This window comes from Balaenoptera musculus, chromosome 1 (assembly GCF_009873245.2).
Source record: "Balaenoptera musculus isolate JJ_BM4_2016_0621 chromosome 1, mBalMus1.pri.v3, whole genome shotgun sequence".
In the NCBI taxonomy this organism is placed as follows: domain Eukaryota; kingdom Metazoa; phylum Chordata; class Mammalia; order Artiodactyla; family Balaenopteridae; genus Balaenoptera; species Balaenoptera musculus.
This window is the reverse complement of record NC_045785.1, coordinates 38,577,977-38,602,700: the sequence shown is the minus strand read 5'-3', so window position 1 is coordinate 38,602,700 and position 24,724 is coordinate 38,577,977. Positions and strand designations below refer to the sequence as shown.

The 24,724-nt window shown below is 50.3% G+C and overlaps 1 protein-coding gene across 2 annotated transcripts; it reads left to right on the top strand.

Annotated features, from left to right (window-relative positions):
* The first annotated feature begins 14,554 nt into the window (after nt 1-14,554).
* On the top strand, nt 14,555-23,345 carry MOB3C (MOB kinase activator 3C). Of its 2 annotated transcripts, none has more exons than XM_036854752.1 (4): nt 14,555-14,687; nt 18,255-18,723; nt 20,795-20,997; nt 21,322-23,345. In XM_036854752.1, exons 2-4 carry the CDS (start codon nt 18,306-18,308, stop codon nt 21,349-21,351), a joined length of 651 nt encoding a protein of 216 aa, XP_036710647.1. In that variant the 5' UTR covers nt 14,555-14,687; nt 18,255-18,305; the 3' UTR covers nt 21,352-23,345. The 2 variants fall into 2 exon arrangements, with proteins under 2 accessions (XP_036710647.1, XP_036710637.1); XM_036854742.1 differs by having other exon boundaries at nt 14,555-14,691; nt 21,322-21,803.
* Nucleotides 23,346-24,724: the final 1,379 nt, after the last annotated feature.

Sequence of the window (24,724 nt, the reverse complement as noted above, 5' to 3'; positions counted from 1 at the left end):
TAACTACAATACAAGGCAAACTGACCAGTGCCATCTCAGAAGAGGGGCAAGGAGGGTTAGAGAACACTACTGGGTGCTGTGGGGAATGCAAATCTTGCTAGACCATGGTAGCTGCCCTGAAGCACCCATGGCTTAACAGGGAATAAAAGGTAGATGATATTAAAATCTCAAAGAATATATATTCCATCCAAGAGACAGGAGGCACTCTGAGTTCAGAGTTGGTCTCAAAATATATACACGTTAACAATACCACTAACATCTATTATTGGGGGCTTATCATGAGCCAGGCATGGTACTGAGCCCTTTACTTGGATTGTCTCAGTCCTTCCAACAACCCAATGAGATCAGCAGGAACCTGCTGGTTGGTGGGATCTGCTGCTGCCCTCCTTGCACCCCCTGCCTTCCCCTACCTCCAGCTCAGAAAAGAGGGCAGCTTCCCAATCACCCCAAACCCCAGCTCCAATAGCCAGCTCAGGCCTTAAGAAGTCATGGGTGTCTCTTGAACAAGCCCTTGCTCTGAGAAACAGGTGTGCCAGTTATCCTGCCAACAACTTAAGAACAGAATGCACTCATTATAACATTTCTGATTCATCCAAACTTTCTTTCAAGGGACATCATGTTCTACCTAAAGGAGGACCTTTTTGTGCTCTGTTTCATACCACATGGAACATTTTGGTCTTGGCAATTCTCTTAATGTGGCAGGGTGGTGGCAGCATTTTTACCCCTATTCTGCTAAAGGAGAGACTTGGTGCACGAAAAGGCAAGAGATGACCTGAAGGTCGCTGCATGAGGAACCAAGCCAGGAATAGAAGGCCGTGCTCCAGACTTCACGGTATCCTTTGTCACGCCCACGGAGCAGGCTCATCCCTCAAATCCACAGGGCAACTTCTGAGCCCTCTGGGCCCCAGGGACTGCAAGAGCTACAACAAAATCAGTTCATACGACTTATACGTCCTCCCAAGCTGCCTAGAGCTTTCAGAACAAAGTCCCTTTGGATCACCTCACAAGAGCTTTAAGAACTGGTCTCTGGTGACTTCTCCAGGCGCATCTATTGCTAGGCCCCTCTGACTCCCTTAGCTCCAGTCAGTCCGCATGACCGGCAGTTCCCCAAATACAGTGTGCTGTTCTTCCCTCTGCTCTGATCTTAGCATAGACTTTGCCAGCTTTTCCCCCTTCATCAAGTTAATTCTTATTTGTCTTTCAAAGCTCCACTGAAGCATCTCTACCAGAGCCTTCCCTGGCACTTAACCCCCTCTACGCTGTCCCCACCTGGTTGTGTACTCCCCTGAGCTTCCCCAGCATTTTGTGCTCTGCCTTTACAAGGCTGTCTCTCCCATAGACTGGACACTCCTCAGAGACACAGATCATATCTTACTGGACATTGTATTCCCAGGGTCCAGCATGAAGCCCAGCACAGAGAGAGAAGATACCAGTGACTGTTGAATAACTTCCTCTTGGATGACTGCTCAGCTCAGACCACCTGTGTCCACAAACATCCTTGTACAATGAGACCCAGCCGTGGCAAACCCATCGCGATTATGCCCCAGGCCAGCCCCAGGCAGTGGCCATTTCACTTGTTCTTACTGCAGAGGCTGCATGTGAAAACAAAGCCAAGGAGCCATCAGAGGAGGCAGCCGGTCCAGGGTTTGTAAGCAGAAGGAACTGAGACAGCGAACAAACTCGGGGAGCAAAACAATTATTTTTACCAGCCTGGCACATTCAAGCTCCTGTCTTGGCTTACCAGGGCTTAGCATTAAAAAGATCCCATACGCTCTCTAGTAACTAGTTTTCGACTGTACTTCAAGAACATCCCAACCGTTCCTAGAGGTGGGGATCCCGGGAGCCTGGTCCTTATCCCCAACTCAACCAGAGAGAAGCAAGGTTTTTGTTTTTGTTTTGTTTTTTACTGGGCTTCCCATAAGCTGTCATTTGAAGAAACCGTTTCCAAGAAAGACCGAAAAAAACCTGGTCAAGTTTAACCTCCCACCCACCACAGCAGCCCTGCCTACAGCATCTCCAAGCCACTGGGCAACTGTTCGAAAACTTCCAGGGACTGCAGGCTCTCTACCTGCTAGCTGACCTGGGCCCTGCAGAGACAGCTCTGAGTGATTGCAAGTTTGTCCCCACCATGCACTGAAATCTAACCATCTCTCCCTCCCCTCACTGGGCTTTGTTCTGCCCCACATAGCTGGAGCCTCCCAGAAAAGTCTGTTGGCTTTTCTACCCCACAGCATCTCCTGCTGATGTGTGAAGATAGCTCTCAAGTTGCCTTGGAGTCTTTTCAGCAGATGGAGCAAACTTCTGTCTTTCCTTATATGACCCAAAAACCCAACCCCTGCTTCTGGACCAACTCACCAGTGTCTGCCTCACCGTTGGGGCCTGGAGTTAAGCCAAAGATAATCTTGTGGGGTGACCAGAGTGGATTTAGGATGGAAGTCCTTTGGGAGTTGGCCTGGCCCACTCCGAAGTCACCTCTCCACTTTGCCTCTCCACCGTGCCCTCCCCTCACCCTCATCCCCACTTCCACCCTCAGCTGTCTTCCCAGGATCTGCTGTCAAACATGGCTTTTCCTACCTGGAACTCTTGACTTTTGGGTCTCTACACTTATCCCTATATCATTTCATCTGGCTGGTTTCAGCCCAGCATTCCCATCACATCTTGACCTGAACCTTGCCTGTTGCCCGGAACCCGTGTCCCTCCCTACAGATGTGATACTTGCTTTTCCTTGGTGCTCTTCTACATCTGCCATGACAGTAATCAGAGGTAATCAGAGGTGTCCCCTCAAGTGTTTCACTTACTCCACCCCGTCCCCACACACACACACAAAAATCCTTGCCTTGGTTTGAAGCATCACTACTGGGTCATGTTTGACTTTTGGTCCATTGTGATCCCCAGATCACTCTTGTTGTTATTGTTCCGATATTCATGATTTGGCGTGAATCCCCACCTTGCATTCTTATTTCTTCAATCTACATTTATTTTCGCATTTTGGCCCTGCCTCTGGTCAGGTGGGAAAAGCTGACAGATCTTATATTTTGACACTGATTTCGCAGGGGAAAAGAGGAAGCACAGAGGTGTTTTCCTGAGTCTCACTTGGTGCATGACTTCCAAAAGACGGAGATATTTGCTTCCACTACCTAAGTTTCTTCCATTTGATGTTTTTCAACAATACTATGAGGATAACATTACTCTCATCTTACAAATGAGGACACTGGGGAGACAGCATCGTAGATGTTAAGAGTAAGGACTAAATTAGAATCTCAGCTCTGCCTTTGGACAAATTACTCAATCTCTCTGAGCCTTTTTAAAAAAATAAATTTATGTATTTATTTTTTGGATCTGTTTGGTCTTCGTTGCTGCGTGCGGGCTTTCTCTAGTTGTGGAGAGCGGAGGCTACTCTTCGTTGCAATGCAGGGGCTTCTCTTTGCAATGGCTTCTGTTGTTGCAGAGCATGGGCTCTAGGCGCGCGGGCTTCAGTAGTTGTGGCACACGGGCTCTAGAGCGCAGGCTCAGTAGTTGTGGCGCACGGGCTTAGTTGCTCCGAGGCATGTGGGATCTTCCCGGACCAGGGCTCAAACCCGTGTCCCCTGCATTGGCAGGCGGATTCTTAACCACTGTGCCACCAGGGAAGTCCTCTCTGAGCCTTTGTATTCTCACCTGTAAATTTAAAAATTAATGGTCCTATCTCAAATTTAAGAAAGAATTAAATGATATATGTAAAGTACTTAGCTCTATACTTCACACATAATAAAAGTGCAGAGTAGTAGCTGTTAGATTAAGTACTTTACCTTTTCAAGGCACACGTCTCCTATATAGATGAGGTGGGAACTTCTGCTTCTGGAACATAGATCTTCTACTTCTAGAACACAAGTTTCTGTTGTGCTATTTTTCCTGCACTGTATTGCCATTTTCAGAAATTCTCTTCCAAGAATTTAAAGAGGCTTGAGCAATAGTAATCATGCCAGAGAGCATGACATTAGGAATTGGGGAATCTCAAGGCTGGATTCACAAGCTGGCGGGCGGGAGCAAGGAGGGGAAGGCTGGGTTAAGCCCAGACCAGAGCATACAGGTTGGAGTGACCACTATTTCTCTCTCCTTAACCACCAGCTGGCTGGACCCAGTGCCCATACCTGGACAAAGAAAGGGAGGTGTGAATGCAGGACTCAGAGCCCGGGAGCTGACATCTGGGTCAGGAGCCAGGTGGCACTTGAAGTTCCAGGCCAAGGTGCAGGGCCTGCCAGATTATTTGGCTTATCAGACCAAGTTACTCCTGATTACAGACCGCTACTTACTTAATTCCTTGTCGACTCACTGCACATAACAGTTTACAGCTTAAAGAGACCAAAGCCTGTAATTTACCCACCTGGCTGGGCATCAGAAACACCTGAAGAACTTGCCAAAGATGTCGATTCTTGGGCCCCACCACTGAAATATGGATTTTTTTGGTCTGGGTGGGGCCTGGAAAACAATTTTTTTTAAACTCTAGGTAATTCTGAGGCTCAGCCTGGTTTGGGAACCCCTGCAAAAATTAGTGATTTTATAGCTGAGGAAAAAGACCCCAAACCAGGTGAAATGACTTCCCCTACATCATACAGGGTATTGGTAGCAACATTCCTTCCATCCTCTTGTTGCAAATTTTCTCTGCACTTTCGTCCCAGGCAACACAAGTGGAAGATATATGAAAAAGAAGGGTTTGATTATGGTCTGCTTCTAGGGACAATTTCTGGGAAGAGGCTAGCTGTTCCTAGCATGTCTTGGGTGAGGACCTTGAGGGACAACAGAGGAAAGCAGAGGCTTTCTGACTCTTGAAGTCCAGATAGCTTCCTCGTTCAGTTGTGAGAGCTGAGAATTCCCCAGGCCCGTGACCCCTGGAGCCCAATGCTGGATTATCTGTTGCACTGGATTATTGTGCCTGGCCCCTGCAGCTGCATGGAGAATTGTGTGTTGCCTGTGTAGGCTGAAGCTCTCCATCCATCGTATGCGCATTTGCTCTCGCCTGTGGTGAGGGAGCAGAGGCGGATGATGTATGGAGAGCTGGGCAGGCAGCAATGATGGAGAATGGATGGAAACTCAGCTACAAAGCTCAGCTGGGAGACTCACACCCCACTGGAGCTGGGATTGATTGGCTGGAACTTTCTCGCCCTTCTCACTTTTTCTCAGAGACAGCAGCCTGCACTGTGTCCTCTGGGTGCCCGGGTGGAGAAGGAATTGCTGTCAAGGTCAAGGAAGCTCTGGGTATCTCAGAGGTGATCTACCACGTGCCTTATTCCCAGAGGCAGGCGACCCTCCACCCTAGAAGCCAAGTGACCCTCCAGTAGCCTTCTGTCTCCTGAACCCCTTCTCTCTGTACTTGGTCTCCTTCCTATCTCCTTCTCCTTTTCTACCCTCGGCTCACACTAAATGACGTTCTTTCTTGGGTGTTATCTGTATGGAGTATGACCTGTCCCAGCAGATTTTGCCAGGGTATCAAAGAGTAAGCAAGAAATCTAAGGTGGTGTCAAGGTTACTGAGGATGGTTGATGATCTTAATGCTGTTAATTGCGTTAACACGGATCCAGGTACAAATGTCTGTGTTCATCTACTTTCCCAGAAGAACACTTTTAGAAAAGTGCCTACCCCCTTTCAAATTTGTTCTCCTTTCCCTAACTTACAGGGCGGGTCATGTGACTACATCTGCTAAGCGCTCAGGCAATGTTGGGCAAGGGGGTGGACCATGAATGGAGTTGGGAGGCGTGGGTTTGAGTCCCAACTCTGCCACTTTCAGGCTGTGCCCCTTGGCCAAGTCATTTCACCTTTTGCTGCCAATACTCACTTCCCATGGTTGTTGCAGGACTCAAAACCTGGAGTGATGAAAGCACTTTGTAAACCAGAAAATTCCATACAACAGTCAGTTATTGCTACAGTGTTCCAGGGGAGAAGGTAAAATAAATAAGAACCCACTTTTAAGGGTTTACAGTCCAAAGGGAAGACAATAATCTCATGGGCTTAAGCAAGGAGCATTTCTGCAAAACACTAAGAACTTTCTGTGCCAAGGGCTCCCCCCTGAGGAGGGTTGGTTCCAGGCAGCTGGCATAAGGCAGGAAGACTTCCTGGAAGAGAAGAGCACACGCCCTTAGTTCTCTTAGCCTTGGGCAATGCTGTGCTCCTACAGATGCTTCTTGAAAAAGGCCCAAATTCAGCCCATGACCAGCTGGATAACAACTTCGGGAAGTCACAGGCTGTACTTGCCATGGAATCCAGACTCCACGGAGTGCAGTGTGGGTCTCCACCAAGAAGTAGTTCCTGCCCACTGCCTGAATTGCTGCTTGCTGGATGTGGGGGACACAGTTTTCCCACTTCCAGGAAATGAAGCCACGATGGCACCTAGGGGTTCTCCCAAAGAGAACTGCAGGGCAGAGTTTGGGGTGTCATCCTAACATGTCCAAGGCGTTCTTCCCCCTTAGGGGGATTATCTTTCTCTCTTTCATGCCCCTCCATCCCTCCCTCTGGAGGGAAGGACAACTTAACAGCTACAGAAAGACAAACCTCCCTCCTTCCCAGGGTTGATGAGAGGAAGAAAAGAGAAAATGCATCTCCAGCACAGGTGTAGAGAAGGTTCAGAGAATGTCTATCATCATCAGTATTTATCGGTGGGCTGATCCCTTTTGCTCCCTGCTCCTCAGTTTTCTCATGTACTCTGTTGAGATTAGACTGATAGCCGAGGACCCTTCCCCTTTAAGAACCACCCCCTCTCTGACCTGCTGCTTACTAAGCATCTTCTGCAGCCTCAGTCTTATGAGCTATGAAGTGGGACACCTGGGCCTAGTGGAAGTTCCTCAGAAGACTGAGGCTTTGTCATCACCTACAAAGCAAGGGCAATATCTGTACCTGGCCCCAGTACAGTGCCTGCCATCTAATGAGCCCTCAGTAAATACTTATGGAATAAATGAATGAATGAACAAATGAATGAAATAGATATACTGTTTCCACCCCACCATGCTGCCTCTGTAAGATGTTAAAACTATACTAATTTACCACTTTTATTATTAGAAGACATCACCCTAGCCCTCTTGGAAGTCCCCCATTTTTACCCCACCCCACAAGTACCAATAGTATGGGGAACAGGAAGAGGTTATCTTAGTCCATCAGGCTGCTATAACAGAATACCATAGATGGGGTGGCTTATAAACAACAAATTTATTTTTCATAGTTCTGGAGGCTGGGGAGTCCAAGATGAAGGCATCCACAGATTCAGTGTCTGGTGAGGACCTCCTTCCTGGTTCATAAACAGCTGTCATCTCACTGTGTCCTCACATGGTGGAAGGGGGAAGGGAATTCCCTGGGGTCTCTTTTATATGGGCACTAATCCCATTCCTGAGGGCCCTATCCTCATGGCCTGATCACCTCCCAAAGACTTCATCTCCGAATACCATCACAGTGGGGGTTAGGTTTCAACATATGAATCTGGGGGGACACAAGCATTCAGTCCATAATAGAGGTTCTCAAACCTTAGTCTTCTATATAAACACCACTGGGGCGCTTGCTAAATGGCAGATTCATGGGCTCACCCCAGAGACACTGAAACAAAATCTCTATGAGAAGAGGCCCAGAAATCTGCCCTTAGTGTGGTTCCTTTTTTAAACATTTTATTGTTGAAACGTTCAAACATTGAGCCAATAATAGCATGAACCCAGGTCCCTATGATCCAACATTTAAAAATTTCAACACATGACAATCTGGTTTCATTTATATCCCCACCCACTTTCCCTCCAAATCCTGGATATCATATTGTTTCATCCATATATACTTCCATTTATATTTCTAAAAGACAAGTACTTTTTAAAAATTCCTAAAATAAATAACAATAATTCCTTAATACTATCAAAAGTGCAGTCATATTCAAATTTCCCCAATTGTCTCATAACTGTTTTTAACATTATAGGAATTTTTATTGAAATCAGATTAAATTTATTCATTAACTTAGGGGAAAATCAACATCTTTTTTTTTTAATTAATTAATTTTTTGGCTGCGTTGGGTCTTCGTTGCTGTGAGCGGGCTTTCTCTAGTTGTGGCGAGCGGGGGCTACTCTTCCTTGCAGCGCGCGGGCTTATCATTGCGGTGGCTTCTCTTGTTGCAGAGCACGGGCTCTAGGCGCCTGGGCTTCAGAAGTTGTGGAGCTTGGGCTCTAGACTGCAGGCTCAGTAGTTGTGGCGCACAGGCTGAGTTGCTCGCAGCATGTGGGATCTTCTGGACCAGGGCTCGAACCGGTGTCCCCTGAATTGGCAGGCGGCCTCTTTACTGCGCCACAAGGGAAGTCCCAACATCTTTAATAATGACGGTGTTTCTATCTGAGAATGCTATCTTTCCATTTGCTCATCTTATTTTGTATCCATCAGTGTTAAAGTTTTTTCATGTAGGTTTGCATCTCTTGTTAGATTTATTATTAGTTATTTTTTGTTGCCATTGTAAGTGGGACTTTCTTTTTCCATGATATTGTCTAGCTAGCTGTAGTTTGAATATATGAAAGCTATTAATTTCTGTATACTTTTGTACTCTGCTACCTTACTGAGTTCTCTTATTGTTTATAGTAAATTTTTAGTTGACTTCTTGCGTTTTCTAGGGAGACAACCTTATTGTCTGCAAATAACAGCATTTTCCTTCTTTTCCATTTTTACACTTCTAATGTCTTTCTCTTACCTAATTGCATTGGCTATTACCTCCAATATAATGTTAAATAATAGACGTGGGCATCCTCATCTTGTTTGTGACTTTAGTAGAAATGATTCTTGAATTACCGCTTAACAATTAGCAGTTTTTAAAAAAATAAATATTAGTACCATAACTACTCCGTCTGGCTCTGAAAAACATATATTTTATCACGTTAGGAAAAATGCCCTTGATTTCTATCTTATAGAGTTACTTTTAAAAATCAAGTGTTGATTTTGTCAAATGTTTTTCCAATACATATGGAGATGATAATTTGATTTTCACCCTAGATTTATTAATGATGAATTTTATTAATAGTGTTCCTAATTTTTTGGTGGTTTTTTAAAAAAAATTTAAGTATAGTTGATTTACCATGCTGTGCTAGTTTCTGATGTACAGCAAAATGATTGAGATATATATATATTTTTTTTTTCAGTTTCTTTTCCATTAGAGGTTATTAGAAGATATTGAATATAGTTCCCTGTGCTATACAGTAGGTCCTTGCTGTTTATCTATTTTACATATAGTAGTGTGTATCTGTTAGTCCTATAACTTTTCTTTCTACAGTTGGTTTGTTCAAATCAGGATCCAAATAAGATCCATACCTTGCAACTGGATAGTCTTTTAAGTCAGTTTTCTTAAACTCTTATTTTTTAATAATTTTAGACTCACATAAAAGTTGCAAAAATGATACAGAATTCCTGTGTACCCTTTACCCAGCCTCCTCCAATGATAGCCTTACATAACCATAGTAGAATTATCAAAACCAGGAAATTGACATCAGTACAATACTATTAAAACTACAGACTTTATTTGGATTTTACCAGTTTTTATATGTACTCATTTTTCATTTTTTTCCTTTTTTATATAAGTCTATGAAATTTTATCACATGCATAGGTTTGTCAGGATACAGAACTGGCAGGATACAGAACTGTCACCCACAAAGTCCTCTGTGCTATGTCCTTTTTTTAAAATTTATTTTATTGAAGTATAGTTGATTTACAATGTTGTGTTAATTTCTACTGTACAGCAAAGTGATCCACATATATATACACACACATATATATATGTATATATATTCTTTTTCATAGTCTTTTCCATTATGGTTTATGTGCTGTGTCTTTACAGTTGCATGCACCTTGCCAACTCTTACTTCTGGCAACCACTGATCTGCTCTCCATCACTATAATTTTGTTATTTTCAGAATTTATATAAATGAAATCATATAGTATATTACCTTTTAAGGTTGAATTTTTTCACTCAGCATAATGCCCTTGAAACCATACAAGTTGTTACAAATATTAATAGTTGATTTGTTTTTATTGCTGAGTAATATTCCATATCGTCACTTTTAACTAATAGGTGTCCCCTCATCTCTTTTGTTTTCTTGCTATTTATTTATTGAGAATCTATCCTAGAGAATTTTCCTCCTTCCGGATTTTGCTGATTTCATCCCCAGTGTCATTTCACTTGTTCCTCTATTCCCAATCCTTCATATAACTGATAGTTAGATTTCCAGGCCTAGTCAGAATCAGATGGTTCTCTGTAAGGAACCTCCATCCCCACTGGCAACTCTGAGGCACATGTTACTGAACACACTTGGCCAAAGGATACTGCGGAGGAAGGAAGAAAATGCCATGGGGACTGGAGCAGTCTGCGGAGGCTTGCCTGTAGGAGAAGGGCTTTGAACTGGGGTGGTGCTCCAGGCAGGCCGCTTCAGAGGCTGAATGTGAGGCACCACGGTGGCGGAGGAGGGGTTAGGGTTGGACAGAACGTCCTGTGCAGGCTTCGTGGTGGGTTCTATGGAAGGCTGAGCCTGGGACACTGGTGAACCTCCCCCCACCCAGCTATCACCTCCACTCCTGGGACACTTCTGAGCTGAGAACAAACCCAAGTGTTTGGAGGGCGTGCACCTGGGGGAGGGGGCAGGGCCTAGCAGGGCCATGTTGGGGGTCAGGTCGGGGGGCTGTGAAATTGTCCTAAGGCCCTTATGCACCCCAGGCTTCCACCACAGCCTCTAGAGGTCTCCTTGCCTCCAACTCAAGAGGTGGATGGGGAGCTGAGAGGGAGGAGGGCCTTGGAGCATGGGCAAGGTTCTCAGGGTCAAGAGGGCACTCCTGCTCTTCAAAGGGACTGAAACCCTCTGAAGCCCATGTCACAGGGGAGCTGTGCCATTTTCGCTTGCACACTTCCCTCGGGAGAAGTGAGTGTAGCCATCCAGGCTGCATGGTTGGAGAGCTCTGATGTGCCAAGTGTCTCCTCGTGTTACCTTGGTCTCTGCCCCGTGCCCGCCAGGACCACAGAAATAAGTGCAATCCCTCTTCTACACAAAAGCCTGCAGGGTGCTTGAAGGCAGCACCCCCAGAAAGACTGGCTGCAGCCTTCTGCTGTTTACGAGGACTAGCACATCTGGTCCTCACAGCTCTTCCATGGGAGGCTTATCATTACTATTATTGTTGTTGTTTCTTTGTTTTGTCTTGTTTTGTTTTGCCATGCCACTCGGCATGTGGCATCTTAGTTCCCCGACCAGGGATCGAACCCATGTCCCCTGCAGTGGGCACGTGGAGTCTTAACCACTGGACCCCCAGGGAAGTCCCAGTTGTTTTTGTTTCTGTATTACAGAAGCGGAAGTAGGCTCAGAGAGGTCTTTGATGTACATGCTTCTCAACCTTGTCTTCCCCTGTCACATTCCCTTGAAACTTGTCTTCTTCAAGCTAAAGGAAGTCCAACCTTAATTCCTCTTACTGCCATGAGGGTGTCCTTTGTTTTTCCTCAGTGTGCTAGGATGGAAGACCCAGGATGGGAGATCCTGCCTTCTGGGCAGGGAGTGTCAGAAACTGAAATAGAAACCTTTTCTTGGGCGAGTGAGGAGAAGGTGGGCCCCATCAGACTACAGGAGCAGCCAGATGCCTGGTGGGGTGAGCTGGGGCTACTGTTGCTCATTCTGGGAGAAGTTTGGGACTGGGGGGCCTTTCCTGGCATTGGAGGGGCTGGGGAGTTCCCAGGGAGAGGTCACTCCGTATCAGTGGAGTCACTGGGTCCAGGCCCACAGAAGCAGGAGCAGGAAGCTGGTCTTGATAAGGCACTTGGAATGGTATGGCTGGAAGATGTTTTGTGGTACAGATGGGGAAAAGTGAGGCCCAGAGAGAGGCAGAGGCTTTCCCAGAGACAAGAGCAGGGCAGGAACCCAGGTCTGGACACCACTCCACTGCCACTTGGCTCTCCCATCAAGGAGCCTGGGCTGTGCAGTGGGAGAGGGTACATCTTCAGCTAGGTCCTTGATGACTCCTGCCAAGCTTCAGAGATGGCCTTATGTGAGCACTTATCATACTCAGGACACAGTGTCAGGAAACAGTGCCTGTCCTGTGTAGGTATGCAGTACTATGGTATTACAGCATGCCATCAGAGAGGGCAGGAGTAACCCAAGGACACACAGCTAATACATGGTAAAGCCCGGACCTTGTTCTCCAAGGTCTGGGTCTTCTCAGCCCCAACAGAGCCTCCTGGAAGAACACAGTCTCTCTAGCCCAGACTGAGAGTCACAGGAAGGGGGTACAGATGTTTGTAGGATCTGGGCTATCTCTGGCTTCTCCCAACCCTTCCACCTGCCTCCCATCCCACATGCCAGCCTGTCAGCTTGTATTGAGGCAGACACCCAGGGGCTCCGTTGATAAGCTGGGAACTTCTGAAGTTTCTTCAAAATGGATCATCTAAATTTCCCACAGTGTAAGATTCCATGCTTTTCACTCTTCAGCAAGCAAACTCCTGCCTATCTTATAAAACCCAGCTCAGAGGTACAGCAAATGACCATGTACAAAGCCACAGAGGGAGTCACATCACATTCCAAAGAATCTTACAGTCCATGACCTCTGACCACAATGAAATACAATTAGAAGTCAACAAGAGATATAAACCTCCCATAGGTTGAGAAACTAAACACTTCTAAATCATCCTTGGGTTAAAGAGGAAATGACAATGAAATTATGAAATACTTAGAACTGAATGATAAGGAAAGCACAAGCAGTTTCTACTTCCTTTGTGAAGTCAAAGTCCCTGGGCCCACGTGCTGAGTATCTTCCGCTGTCCCTCCAGATGCACTCCAACCTCCTCCTCCAAGCTCTAGGTCCCAGGAGGCCGACCTCTATGGGCTGCATCAACTGGTTCCCTTGTCCTTGGCTTCTGGTAGGATTTGGCCAATGGGGAAATCTTGCCAGAAATCAGAGGGAGGGAAGTGGGGCCCCTTTTTACCCCCAGTCCTTTGCAGTATGATTGCTGTGGGCTGGGTATGTCCCTCGGGCTCGGGCCACAGCTCTGGTCAGTAGTGCCATCCTCATGGCTCCCACTTTTTCCCCTCCCTCCAGCCTAGGATAGACAGCAAAGGGCTACTAGTCCTTTGGTGATAAGCTATCCCTGTGGTTTCCCTACACCCTGTCTATACCTCTAAATACTGCTTTCTTTAAACTCTCCTCAAAGCACCCACTTTGGGTATTCCATGTGTTTCACGCCGATAACTCCACACTTACCAAGTGCTCGCTGTCAGTCCATAGCCGTGTTCTCACAACTGGATGACTAAGCTCTGACCCTGTGTTATCTCTGTGTGTTGACCCCCCAGCTGACCTGTCAGCACCTGAGGTCAGCAACTGGGTCAGCTCCGTCACCTGATCCCCTGCTCTCAGTGCACAGCCATGCTCAATAAAGGGTATTAATTAGGATATCAGACAAATGAAGGACTAGGTTTGAATTCCTTCTGCATACACTAGAGCATGCAAATGTTGGCCTATAGAGGATCTGGGGCTGAGTTAAGACTCAGACATCAAAAAAAAGAGAGCTTTAGACCGGGATAAAAATAGGTATTCAACAAAAGAAAGAATCTTCAGTTCTATGAGCTAAGATTTTTAAGGATCCAGTGTGTTCTCATGCCATCCAGCAAGCAGAAGATCCAGACACAAGGGGAGCCCAGTGGGGCTTCTGTGCCATGTACATGCCCATCTCCTGCCTCGAGCTCTCCCTTATCCCTGCCTGCTCACCTCTCATACCCCTCCAAGGTGACTTCTGTAGCCCATCTGTCTGCCTTGGCTCTCCCACCCTAGAAGGCCTCGAACCTTCCCTACCACCCTAGGGCAGAGCCAGCCAACTGGTCCCTGGGCCTGGGGCGCACCGTGTGCATTTTGTGCTGCTGCAGAATATCTGTCTGCCCTCAGGGGAAGAACCCAAGTAGAAAAGTAGCAAAAGCAAATCAGGTCTTGAAGGCTTTGGATTTGGCTGGAAGAAAGGAAGGAAAGAAGATATCCCAAAGTGGGAACAGCTGGAACAAAAATGTGGTGGGGGGAGATGGGGTGACTTCTGCCAGGAGTGAGGAGAATCTGCCCAGCCTGAGCCAAGACCCCAGCCCTGGTGGGGGAGGTGAAAGTCTGTGATTTGAGCACTCTTGAGGGCCAGTCCTTTCAGTGCTGAGGTAAGGGACTCAGCTCATTGTACCCAAGGCATTCATTAAGTGCCTGCTATGTGCCAGGCACTATGCCAGGAGCTGAGGGTATGGGAGTGTATAGTGATCTCGAGCTCAGGGACACTCGAGACACAGAAGATTCTAGGAGGGCAAGGAAACCACCATTATCCAGCTCCAGACAGAAGCTGGGCTTGTCCCCATTTTACAGTCGAAGAAGTTGAGGCTGCCTCCTTGGCCCTCCTGAGAGGGCCAGCTCTTAGTCCTTTGCCCCTGGGAAGCGGGGAGCGATACAGACTTTCCGGAAAGGCGGGGGTATTGGGGTTGGGGGGGTCCCCTCTCCCCGCCCCTTCCCCGCCCCCTGGCCGCAGCGTGGCCAGGCAGGGAGGGCCGGGGCGGAGTTGGCGTCGCCTGGGGGCGGGAGGGCGACGCGGGCTCGGCAGGCAGACTGGCGAGAGGACCGGCGCGGCCGGCGACGAGCAAAAGGAGGGGACCGCCTGCTGGGGATGTGACCTCGCGGCCAGACAGGACTCGCGCTAGCCCACCCGGCGGACCCCGTGAGTGAGTGCCCCTCGCGCCCCGCCGCGCACACGGCCCAGCCTAGTTTCCACTTTCATTTCTCCGGCCGTCCCGGCGTGGCACCGTCCCGAGGCAACCTGTGCCCAAGCAGGCTGGCCACAGCCCTCGGTCCGGGTCCGAAGCTCTGGGCTGGAAAGTCGGGGCTGAGGTTGAGGCGAGTTGGTTGAGGAGGGCGTGTCTTCGGAGGCGGAAATTTCAGGCCTGCTCCTCTGGGTCCTACGACCCGTCTGTCCTGGCAGCTGGGCTGGGGAGGGAGGGGCGTCAGGGGTCCTGGGAGAGGCCGAGGAATGGTCGTAGGTGGCCAAGCGCCGCGGGGAAGAGCTGGGAGTCCTCGCCTCTACTTTTCTCTTGGATCTCTGCCCTCAGCCCTCCCGCCTGCCCCCACCCCCAACACACCAACACACACACACACACACACACACACCAACACACACACAACACATACACACCACACACACACACCAACACACACACCAACACACACACCACACATACACCACACACACACCAACACACACACACCCCAACACACACACACCCCACACACACCAACACACACACACCCCACACCCCAACACACACAACACACACCCCAACACACACACACAACACACACACACACAACACACACACACACATACCACACACACACACACACACACACATGCACTACTCTAGGCTGGATTCTGGTTTCAGACTGGGGCCAAGACCCTGGGTCAGGCCTGGGGGAGTGGCAGGTGTGGCTGAGCATCAGAAGCAGGCAGGGCCCCTCGGTGGTCTTCATTTGGGAAACCCAGATGCTCACCCAGGGAGCGAGCCATCACTAGCCACTTCAGGAGTGAAAGGACAACCAGATTTAGGAAACGGGGGCCGAGAGGGGGAATGGCCATGGTTCGGAAGTTCAGGGAGGGGACAGAGATTCTGTGAGAGTTAGAAACTCAGTAAAGGGATGGGAGTGGGAAGTGAAGACAGACAAGTGGCATGGATACAAGGGCATCTATCCATCCCCCCACCCCCAAGCTTTCATTTTCCTGGGGAAAGACCCAGGCCTTGAAATTCTGCAGCAGGAAGGTGGGACTCTAGCTCACTGGTTAGGACACCAAAGTTGCTGTGGGGTGTGGGGAAGGCTCAGTGTGCTGGGGGAACAGGAATTAGGTTGGTCTAGTTGATGGGAAGATGCTTCCCCTTTCCCTCCACTCCCCTCCTTTCCCCTTATTTCCACCAGACCAGCGACCAGCCAGTGCAGGAAAATGGCCCTTTACTAGTTGTCATGCCCCACCTTATCCCAGTGTCCAGTTCTGCCACTGGAGATCCCCTGCCTGTAACTTGCTGTGTGAATGCAGTCTCCTCAAGTCCCCTTAGTGGGCCTCAGTTTCCCCATCCATACAAGAAGTGGGTTGGGCCAGTTGATTTCTCAGGGCTATTTCAACCCTATGATTCTTGATTTTGAGCTTTCCTTAAAGCCTGAGCATCCGCTATGTGCCAGGCCTTGACCGAGGCTAGGGGGTGGGGCTGGTGGGGGACCAATGGCCAAAGAGTAATCTCCACCCAAGGACAAAGAGATCTGGGTTCAGTAGAGGGACTGTGGGAGGAGGTAGCATTCAACCTGACAGTGTGAGTCAAGCCAAGGGACCAGTGTAAGAAAACACACAGAAGCAGGAGTTGGGGGCGTGTTCAGGGATCAGGAAGAAGCCCAGGGTGGTTTCTGTAGGGAAGTGAGGCAGGAAAGCTAGGGTGAGGTGTTGAATGCCAGGGTGAGGGTCTGTTGGTAGCTGTCACTGAGGGGGGCTGTGCAAAGGTGGAGAGCCCATGGACCCAACCTAACTGCAGTGTGAATGATTTTGGAAGCTCCTGCCCCAAGCAGAGTTTAGAATGCAGGCTGCAATTCAAGCATGGAAATCTCCTCTTGGATCAGGAAGTCCCACAGTGGGGACTTCTTTGGGTGAGAAGTTGAGCGGTAGGGGATGGATGACCTACCACATCTTTGAGGTTTTTTCAAGAGGACAAGATCCTGCTGGGAGACCTGCCCCTACTCTCCAAACTCCTCTCATTTTACTTGACTTTCCCTTCTTGGCCTGTGTGTTGTGTGTTTCAGACTTCTCCACTAGCTTGACTTGTCTGACATGATGACCCACATGTACCTTTGGTTACACCCAGTTGTCACCTTGTTCCCACCCTCCCTTCCCCAAACCTGTCCCAGTATTTCTAGAGATGTGAGAAAGGAAAATACTCCAGTGTCAGCTCTGAGGTCAAGGCCAGGCTTTGTGGCTGTATTCAAGCCTCAGTCTAGGGTCAGAATCCAGGACTCAAATTGACCAGGGTCAGGGCCAGGTCAGAGTTCAGCCTGCAGCCAAAAAGCTCAGTGTTTCGCCTACACTCAGCCTTAGTGCTCAGTCTGGGGTCAGGATCAGTGCTCATGTGGCTAAATTCCAGTTGGTACTTGGCTCTGCATTTCCCAAGAGCTCACACACTCACAGGGGAGATGAGGTGACTACCCTGGAAGTCCCAGGAACTTGGCCTGTGAGTGACCGAGGAAGTTGTATGGTCCAATCCATACCTGCTGCAGGGGTCACCCAGCAGTGGTGGATGAGACTAGAACCCAGGTCTCCAGCCTCAAAGCCTGGGGCTGTCCCCATCACTGTCCCCAAAGTCTGTTCGGAGACTGAGATCCTTCAATTCTAAGAGGAAAAGCAAATTCTTCTGAATTCTGGATGGGCCCAGCTGGGTGATTTGACTGCATTTTCCTACCTTCCAGTGCCGGGCACGTAGTATGTGCTCTAGGAATGTCTACTGAATGTCAGGTGCAGTGGGAGGGGCCAGCGCTGTTCTGGTTTGTGTTTCAGGCTGGAGGAGGTTAGCTTGGGAGGAAGGATCTCCAGCCACTGCTGGAGGAAGTGGTGCCCTTCTAGACCTGCCACCTCCCCCTCCCTCCAGTGCCTGCAGCCACACTCAGAGGCCACCCAGCTGGCCATATGAGAGCTCTTTCCTTTCAGGGTAATACAAGGAAAGGACATTTTTGGTAGAAAAGTCCCTCCTGCTCCCTGGGAATCCCCGGTGGCCGGATGGACTGCGGGATATCTCAGAGGAAGCCGAGGGCGGGGGCTCTCCCCCTACCCCCAGGACAATGCAGGCCGGCTCTCCCACGCTGTACTAACTAGCCCGTGGGATCCCCAGAGGTCATCTTGTGCAGGCCCCTGCCTCCTGCAGGGGCCTCTGCCTGCAGGAAGCCTCTGCCAGCTCTCTAATGGTTCACAGCAAGTCTGAGGAGCACCTCTCTGGAGCCCAGGCCCAGCCCTCTCTGAGACACAATGAAAGTGGAGAGGAAACTAAACAAGGTGGGAGGGCTGTGGACGCTTGGCAGGGGGAGCTAGGGTATCTGGAAATAGGGCAGGATGCTGGACTGTGGGGATGAGGAGGATTTAGATTTCAGGCAGAGAATTCCAGGCCAAAAGCTGAGAGGTGGGAGGGAAATGATGTGTTGGGAAGTCAAGCCCGTTTGGTAAGGACCTGACCACCGTGCTCCCCCATGCCCTTGGCCCTGGCAGGGCATCCGTAGGGCCTGCCCCTGGACCCCTGGCCCTCGACCCATCCTGGCCATGGCGCTGTGCCTGAAGCAGGTGTTCGCCAAGGACAAGACGTTCAGGCCGCGGAAGCGCTTTGAGCCGGGCACACAGCGCTTTGAGCTGTATAAGAAAGCGCAGGCGTCGCTCAAGTCGGGTCTGGACCTGCGCAGTGTGGTGAGGCTGCCACCGGGCGAGAACATCGACGACTGGATCGCCGTGCACGTGGTGGACTTCTTCAACCGCATCAACCTCATCTACGGTACCATGGCCGAGCGCTGCAGCGAGACCAGCTGCCCGGTCATGGCCGGCGGGCCCCGCTACGAGTACCGCTGGCAGGACGAGCGCCAGTACCGGCGGCCGGCCAAGCTCTCGGCGCCGCGCTACATGGCGTTGCTCATGGACTGGATTGAGGGACTCATCAACGACGAGGATGTCTTTCCCACGCGCGTGGGTGAGTGCCGCCTGGCAGGCAGGTCGGTCAGGCCTGGCCAGGGAGGAAGGGAGCCAGCGGGGCCCATCGCGCAGATGAGGCATTTAGCTTGATACAGCCATGTTGTAGAAGAGGAAACGGAGGCTCAGGGAGATCGTGTCTGCTCAAGATCAGGCATCTTGAGCTAGGGCGGCCTGGCTCCCAGTTTGGGGCCTCTTTTTGTCTGAAGCTTGAGTGTCCCTCCAGGGAACACCCTGGCAAGACCACTATGATTCTCAAAACCTTCCAGAACAAGTGCCTCTAGGTGCTCCTAGCAGGTCGCCCTGCTTGGGCTGATCTGACTTGCTGCCTCCTGGGAGTCCCCTCTGACTCCTGGCCCCAGGAAAGGGAAGGGGGTGGGGCCCCATGGGGGCCAGACGGTATCTCCTCCTCAGTGGGCTCTGAAGGCAGAATTTTCCCTTGTCAAGCCCAACCCATGGAGCCTTTTCTTTTCTCAGCTGGGCAGCCTGGGCAGGTGAGGGTGGGGAGAGGAGATGAATGATGTCATCCTGGCCCAGCTTCCCCACCCAAGGGCAGCAAGAGATGGTATTGGCTCAGGAGCTGAGCAGGCATGACCCTGTGTTCATCACAGCAGCCCCGCCCCACCTGGCCTCCTGTTCATCTGTGTTAAGGCTATGGGAATCAGAGATGGGTGGGGCAGGGTGGTCAGGCCCAGAGGGGAGAAGTCTGAATGCTGAGGGCCTTGAGTCACAAATCAGTGCCCACGCCCCTCCCCAGTCGGTGGCCTTCCATTTCCTGCACTATCATGTCCAACATGGGTATCTTCATTTCACATGAGAGGAAACAGGCCGAGAGAGGGACAGTGCACTGAATCAGGAGGGACTCAGAACCAGCTCAGGTCTCTTGAGGCCCAGGGCCCCACGTCTAGATGGACAGGACAAGTCTGAGGGACTTGGGCTGGGCCTGGAAGGGCTCACAGGGAGACAGGGCTTAGCCCCACCCGAGAGCAGTGAGGAAGGGGAAGGGCCTCATGGAGTGGGGTGAGTCAGTGTGGGCCTGCGTCTGAGCGCTTGTTCCCTTCTAGCCTTCACCCCCAGACCTGTGAGATCCCAGGTGCCTGTGCCTTAATCCTGGGATGGCTCTGCCACAGCAGAGAAGAGGGTGTAGCCACCAAGATCTCCACCGTGAGCATGGGGGACTGTACAGAAATTGTGCCTTTTTCACAGGTCCTGGACCTTCTCTCTGGCAGGGTCTGTGGCATTTTTCCCTGAGGGGTGCTGCAGTGCAGTGCAAAGAGGGCTTGAATCCTACCTCCAGTCTGTACTAATTAATAGTTGTGTGGCCTTGGGCAAGTGGTTCCACATTTATGCACCTCTGTTTTATCATATCTAGAATGGCTGCCATACCCATTATCATACCAGGCTAAAGGTGCAAAGGACCCAGCACAGGGCCTGGCTCACAGATGGAAGGTTCTTGTAAGTCTTATTGACTATTTGAAGGACTGAGAGATATACGAACTTGTTCATGAAGATTTAGCAGTTCTCAGGATTGGCGTCTGGGGCCTGCCGTGTGAATGCTGCGAAGGGGAAGGAGTCGGTAGGGCTGGAGAGGCAAGTCAGGATCAGATCATGAAAAGCCTTGAGCAGGCACCAAGCTGGGAAGTTAGGACTCAATCCTGAAGGCCCATATTTTTAAAAATGGACCCCAGATATTGATGAACTCCCCTTGGAATTGCATCCAAGGGTGTTGTGTGCGAGCACCTACAGATGCACATGTTTCTGGGGAGAGTTTTGGCATAACTTCCATTATAGTCTAAGAAGGGTTGGTCAGTGACCCAACAAAGTTGCAGAGTCCTGTTCAGGGTGATGGGAAAATCAGAAGACGATTTGTATTTCAGCAGAGGAGAGGCACAGTGCTTCATTAAAAAGGGAAGTACGGGAGAAAGCAAACTTTGATCTCTGTTTCCCACAGGGAAGTGTGCTAGGGAAGAGGCCATCCTGGGCAAAGGCTGCCTGTGTGGGGGAGGGCAGGGTTGGGCAGAGTTTCATCATCAGATTGCTGATGCCCCATATCTGCCCATCCCGCCCCCTAGGAGTTCCCTTCCCCAAGAACTTCCAGCAGGTCTGCACCAAGATCCTGACCCGCCTTTTCCGCGTCTTTGTGCATGTCTACATCCACCACTTCGACAGCATTCTCAGCATGGGGGCCGAGGCGCATGTCAACACCTGTTACAAGCACTTCTATTACTTCATCCGAGAGTTCAGCCTGGTGGACCAGCGGGAGCTGGAGCCACTGGTGAGGCCAAGCCCCCACTGCCCTCCCCCACCAGGGCTAGCGTCTGAGTTTTCAGATCCGAAGGCTACCTGCTTTAAGAAAATCCAATATCCAAGTGGATATGTTAGGGGACCGCAATTCATTTAACAATGGATTTTGTACTTTAATAGCGACTTCATTCAAGTATCAGTTTACAAACACAGATCTGCAGCCTGGAGTTGGGAGGCGGTGGTGGCGGGAAGGGGCCAGGCTCAGGCAGAAGAGTAGCCGGGCCCTGTGGTTTGGAAACGGGCTGCCTGGCAGGTTGAGCTCTGACTGACCCCTCCCCACCTTGTGTCTCTGCAGAGGGAGATGACAGAGCGGATCTGTCACTGAGCCCAGCCCTGGACCTTGTTGCCCATCAGATGGACCATCTGAACACAGAGTGGCCAGGGAGGGGACCCTCAGAAGTCTGGTAGCAGAGGGACCTGAAGGCCCTGGGGCCCCTCCACACACACAAAGCCCCTGGACTTCTGGTTCTCAGGAGTCTGCCCACATGTCCCCCTGACTGTTTGTGAGTAGAGCAGGGAAGAGCTTAAAGGTGGGCAGACAGGTGAAAAGGAGCAGCTAAACCCTTAGCGTGAAGTCTAGTCTGCTCTGACACTTGACCCTTCCATGGTGGTTGCCAAGCCTGTTTGGGGAACGTGGATGTGGCTGAAGTAACGGCAAGAAAGATGCAAGAGCGTGAGCAGCCTATGTGTGAGTGGACACGGATGACATGTGTGTATCGGTGTGTATGTGTATGATTTTGACTGTGGGGTGTGTCTGTGAGAGCTACCTGCCTTAGACTGTTCCTGGCACATAGTAGGCCCTCCATAAATGTTAGGTAAATTGATGGATGGATGAATGGATGGATGGAAGGGAGGAAGGAAGGAAGGAAGTAGGGATTAGGGCCATCGGACCATGACCACTTAGGAATGATGACAAGTCAGTCTTCCCATTTGGTGTGTCTGACTATGTGTGTAAGTGCACGAACTGTGGTTGTACATGTAGCTCCATGTTTGAATCTTCCAGGTTACCATCTTCCATCAGCATGAGTTCTGGGGAGCTACTGATGGGGGCAGGTAGGAAGGGGGGCCCTGCCCTGACTGAAATCCTGGCCCACCATAGGTTCTGATTTGCTCAGCTAGAGATGCCCAGGAGCTGTCATTTCCTTCATCCCTCTGCCTCCAGGAGGCCTGATTATAGATAGCCTCATGGGCGTCGGGGGTGATTCTTCATGTCCACAAAGATCCCCAGTCCTTAAATCAGGAAACATACACTCCAGTCTAGCTTCCTGAATCTCCAGATGTGGTTGTAAGGATCTGAAGCCCGGCACAAGATAATCCTCCAACCCACAAAGCTAGTGAGCTTGAATTGGGAAGCTCCAGAGCCTTATCTCCTGCCTGGGACATTGAGGACCACATAGCTGTGAATGGACTCTTCCAGGCTTGGAGAGCCCCCATCCTGCAAGTACCTGCCTCCTTCCCAACCATCCCTGAAACATTCCAGCTGGTTGGATCTCAGAGCGTAGCTATCCACAGAGAAACTGGCATGTCCATTCAGCACTTATTACTCAGTACTGCCATGCCCAGCCCTGCACCCAGACCCACAGGTGGGGAAACTGAGGCAGGGACAAGGCCCTCCTCTCCTGGAGACTCCAGGCTGGGGGGCCAGGATGGAGAGCCAGAAGGAATCTGAGGATCATCCAGTCTCACTCACAGAATCATCCACGTACATGAGAGAAAACTGAAGCCAGAGGAGAGGCGGGAGAAACTGTCCAAGGCCTCCCAGCAAAGCTTTTGTGGAGCTGGAATGGAAACCAGGGGTTCTGACTCCCACCCCAGGCCTGTGGATTGCTACACAGGGAGATGAGATGCACTCCAAAGGAGGGTTTGACAGCCCCTCTCCAGGATACAACTGTTCCTGCTTTGAGCAAGGATTTCTAGCCTGATGTCAGAGTGCCCCACCACCCCTGTGGTCTGCTGGGGTTGTCTGCTGAGCCTAAACCTCCAAAATCATGCCCCTCTCCATGGCCCCGCAGCTGCCGGATCTCTGGGGAAGCAGATGGGGCTCCTGGGTCCAGCCAGCTGGACCTGGGACAGCTGCCTCCAGAGAAGTTCCCAAGGGAAGCACTGGCCCAGCAGCTTTGCCAGAAGCTCTGGTGTGAGGGGGGCGGGGGGGGGGGTGTCAAAGATTCTGCCAAGGAGGACTGTGGATTGGAAGATGGAGTCTAGGCTATGGCCAGTGCTGATTACGCGGCAGGGGGCGGGGGGGGGGGTGTATTTTTTTGTGAAACAGAGGGAAATTTTATTGTTGTTATTTTTGGTAAAATAAAGGAGGCAAACTAAGGGCCCTGGTGGGAAGCTGTGGTCTGGGTGCCACATGGCTCCTGGGCAGGCTGTGGAAGGAACTGGGCCAGAATGGGGCAGGGAGGGCTTTTTGTCCAGAGATCCTGGGCCATGTGGAGGCCTGGCTGATGTGGTCATGTCTGGCCCAGCTCTCCAGGGTGGAGTCACCAAGGTTTTCCCAGGGCTCTGAGAATCCTAGACCCAGAATTCCTGGGCTAGGCTAGGAACCTCAGAGTGGGGAGGGCTGGCCCTTACCTTCGGGGAACTCAGTCTCCTGGGAAAGTCTTTCCTGTTTCAGCTCAGGTCACCTGGCATTGGCTGCTCTCACTCCACCCCCTTAATCTGGGTGGTTTATTGGAGCTAATGGGTTAAGGAACAGGGCAGAAATACAGCCCTAACTGTAATCACAGTAGAGGAAACGCTTCTCAAAAGAAGGCTGTCTGTCGGGTGCTGGCTAGAGCTCCAAGTGGTGGCAAGACATGGGGCTGACTCCTGAGCTTCTTCCCCAGGAGACACCTGATGCTCTTAGCTCAGGTCTTGCCGTCAGTCCACTGCCCCTTACCCTCAACTGCCCAGCCAAGAGTTGAAAACCAGCTTGGTTCCTAAGAGTCAGCAAAGGCCCACCTAGAGCTCTTCCTTCTACCTGAGGAGACAGCCTGGCTTTGTGCAGTGCCTCTCCTGGGAGACAGAGACCTGGGTTCCAGCCCCAGCCCAGCCCCCAAGGTACTCTGGCATGTACTTCACGATCAGGTGTGGAAGTGAGGGACTTACTGATCTCTAAGCTCCTTCATTACAGTCTGTGGATCATTCACAATAATAACTAATACTATGTGTTAGGTACAGCTCTAGATGCTTGACATATAATAGCTTGTTGAATCGTTTGTCTTTGGCTAGTTGCCTAGCTCCCTTCCTGGTGCCCGGTATCCCTCCTTTCATTGCTGTAGGATCTGTAAGGCCCTGCACTCTGCAGCCCCTTCTTCTGGCTTACCAGAGGAGGCCCCAGTCCAGCATTCTAAAAGGTGGCTCTGCTTGCATACCTCCTATGACAGGTCACGGACTACTTCCTCAATTAGTGGACAGCTTAGACTCTTAGAAACTTCAGGCTCTGGGATCATAGTTGTTCTGGAATACACCATATGAGTGTAGACTTATCTCAGAACTGTGTGGCCAAGGCCTGCACCTTACATGACAATGTCTGAATACATCAGGAAGCCCTCACAAAACTATTTTGAGAAATTCAGAGACAGATGCTTGGAGAAGACTAGACAGAGAAAGGAGAAGATAAAAGAGAGAGCTGAGGCCTCAGCTACACAGAGAAAAAAGCCCCCCATAGGGCAAAACTTGGCAGGAGAGGATCCTGGGAGAGGCAATGTATTGAA

Coding starts and splice junctions, on each gene's coding strand:
- MOB3C (XM_036854752.1), top strand. CDS start 18,306: ATGGCGCTGTGCCTGAAGCAGGTGTTCGCCAAGGACAAGACGTTCAGG. Junction 18,724..20,794: donor TGTCTTTCCCACGCGCGTGG/GTGAGTGCCGCC, acceptor CCCGCCCCCTAG/GAGTTCCCTTCCCCAAGAAC. Junction 20,998..21,321: donor AGCGGGAGCTGGAGCCACTG/GTGAGGCCAAGC, acceptor GTGTCTCTGCAG/AGGGAGATGACAGAGCGGAT.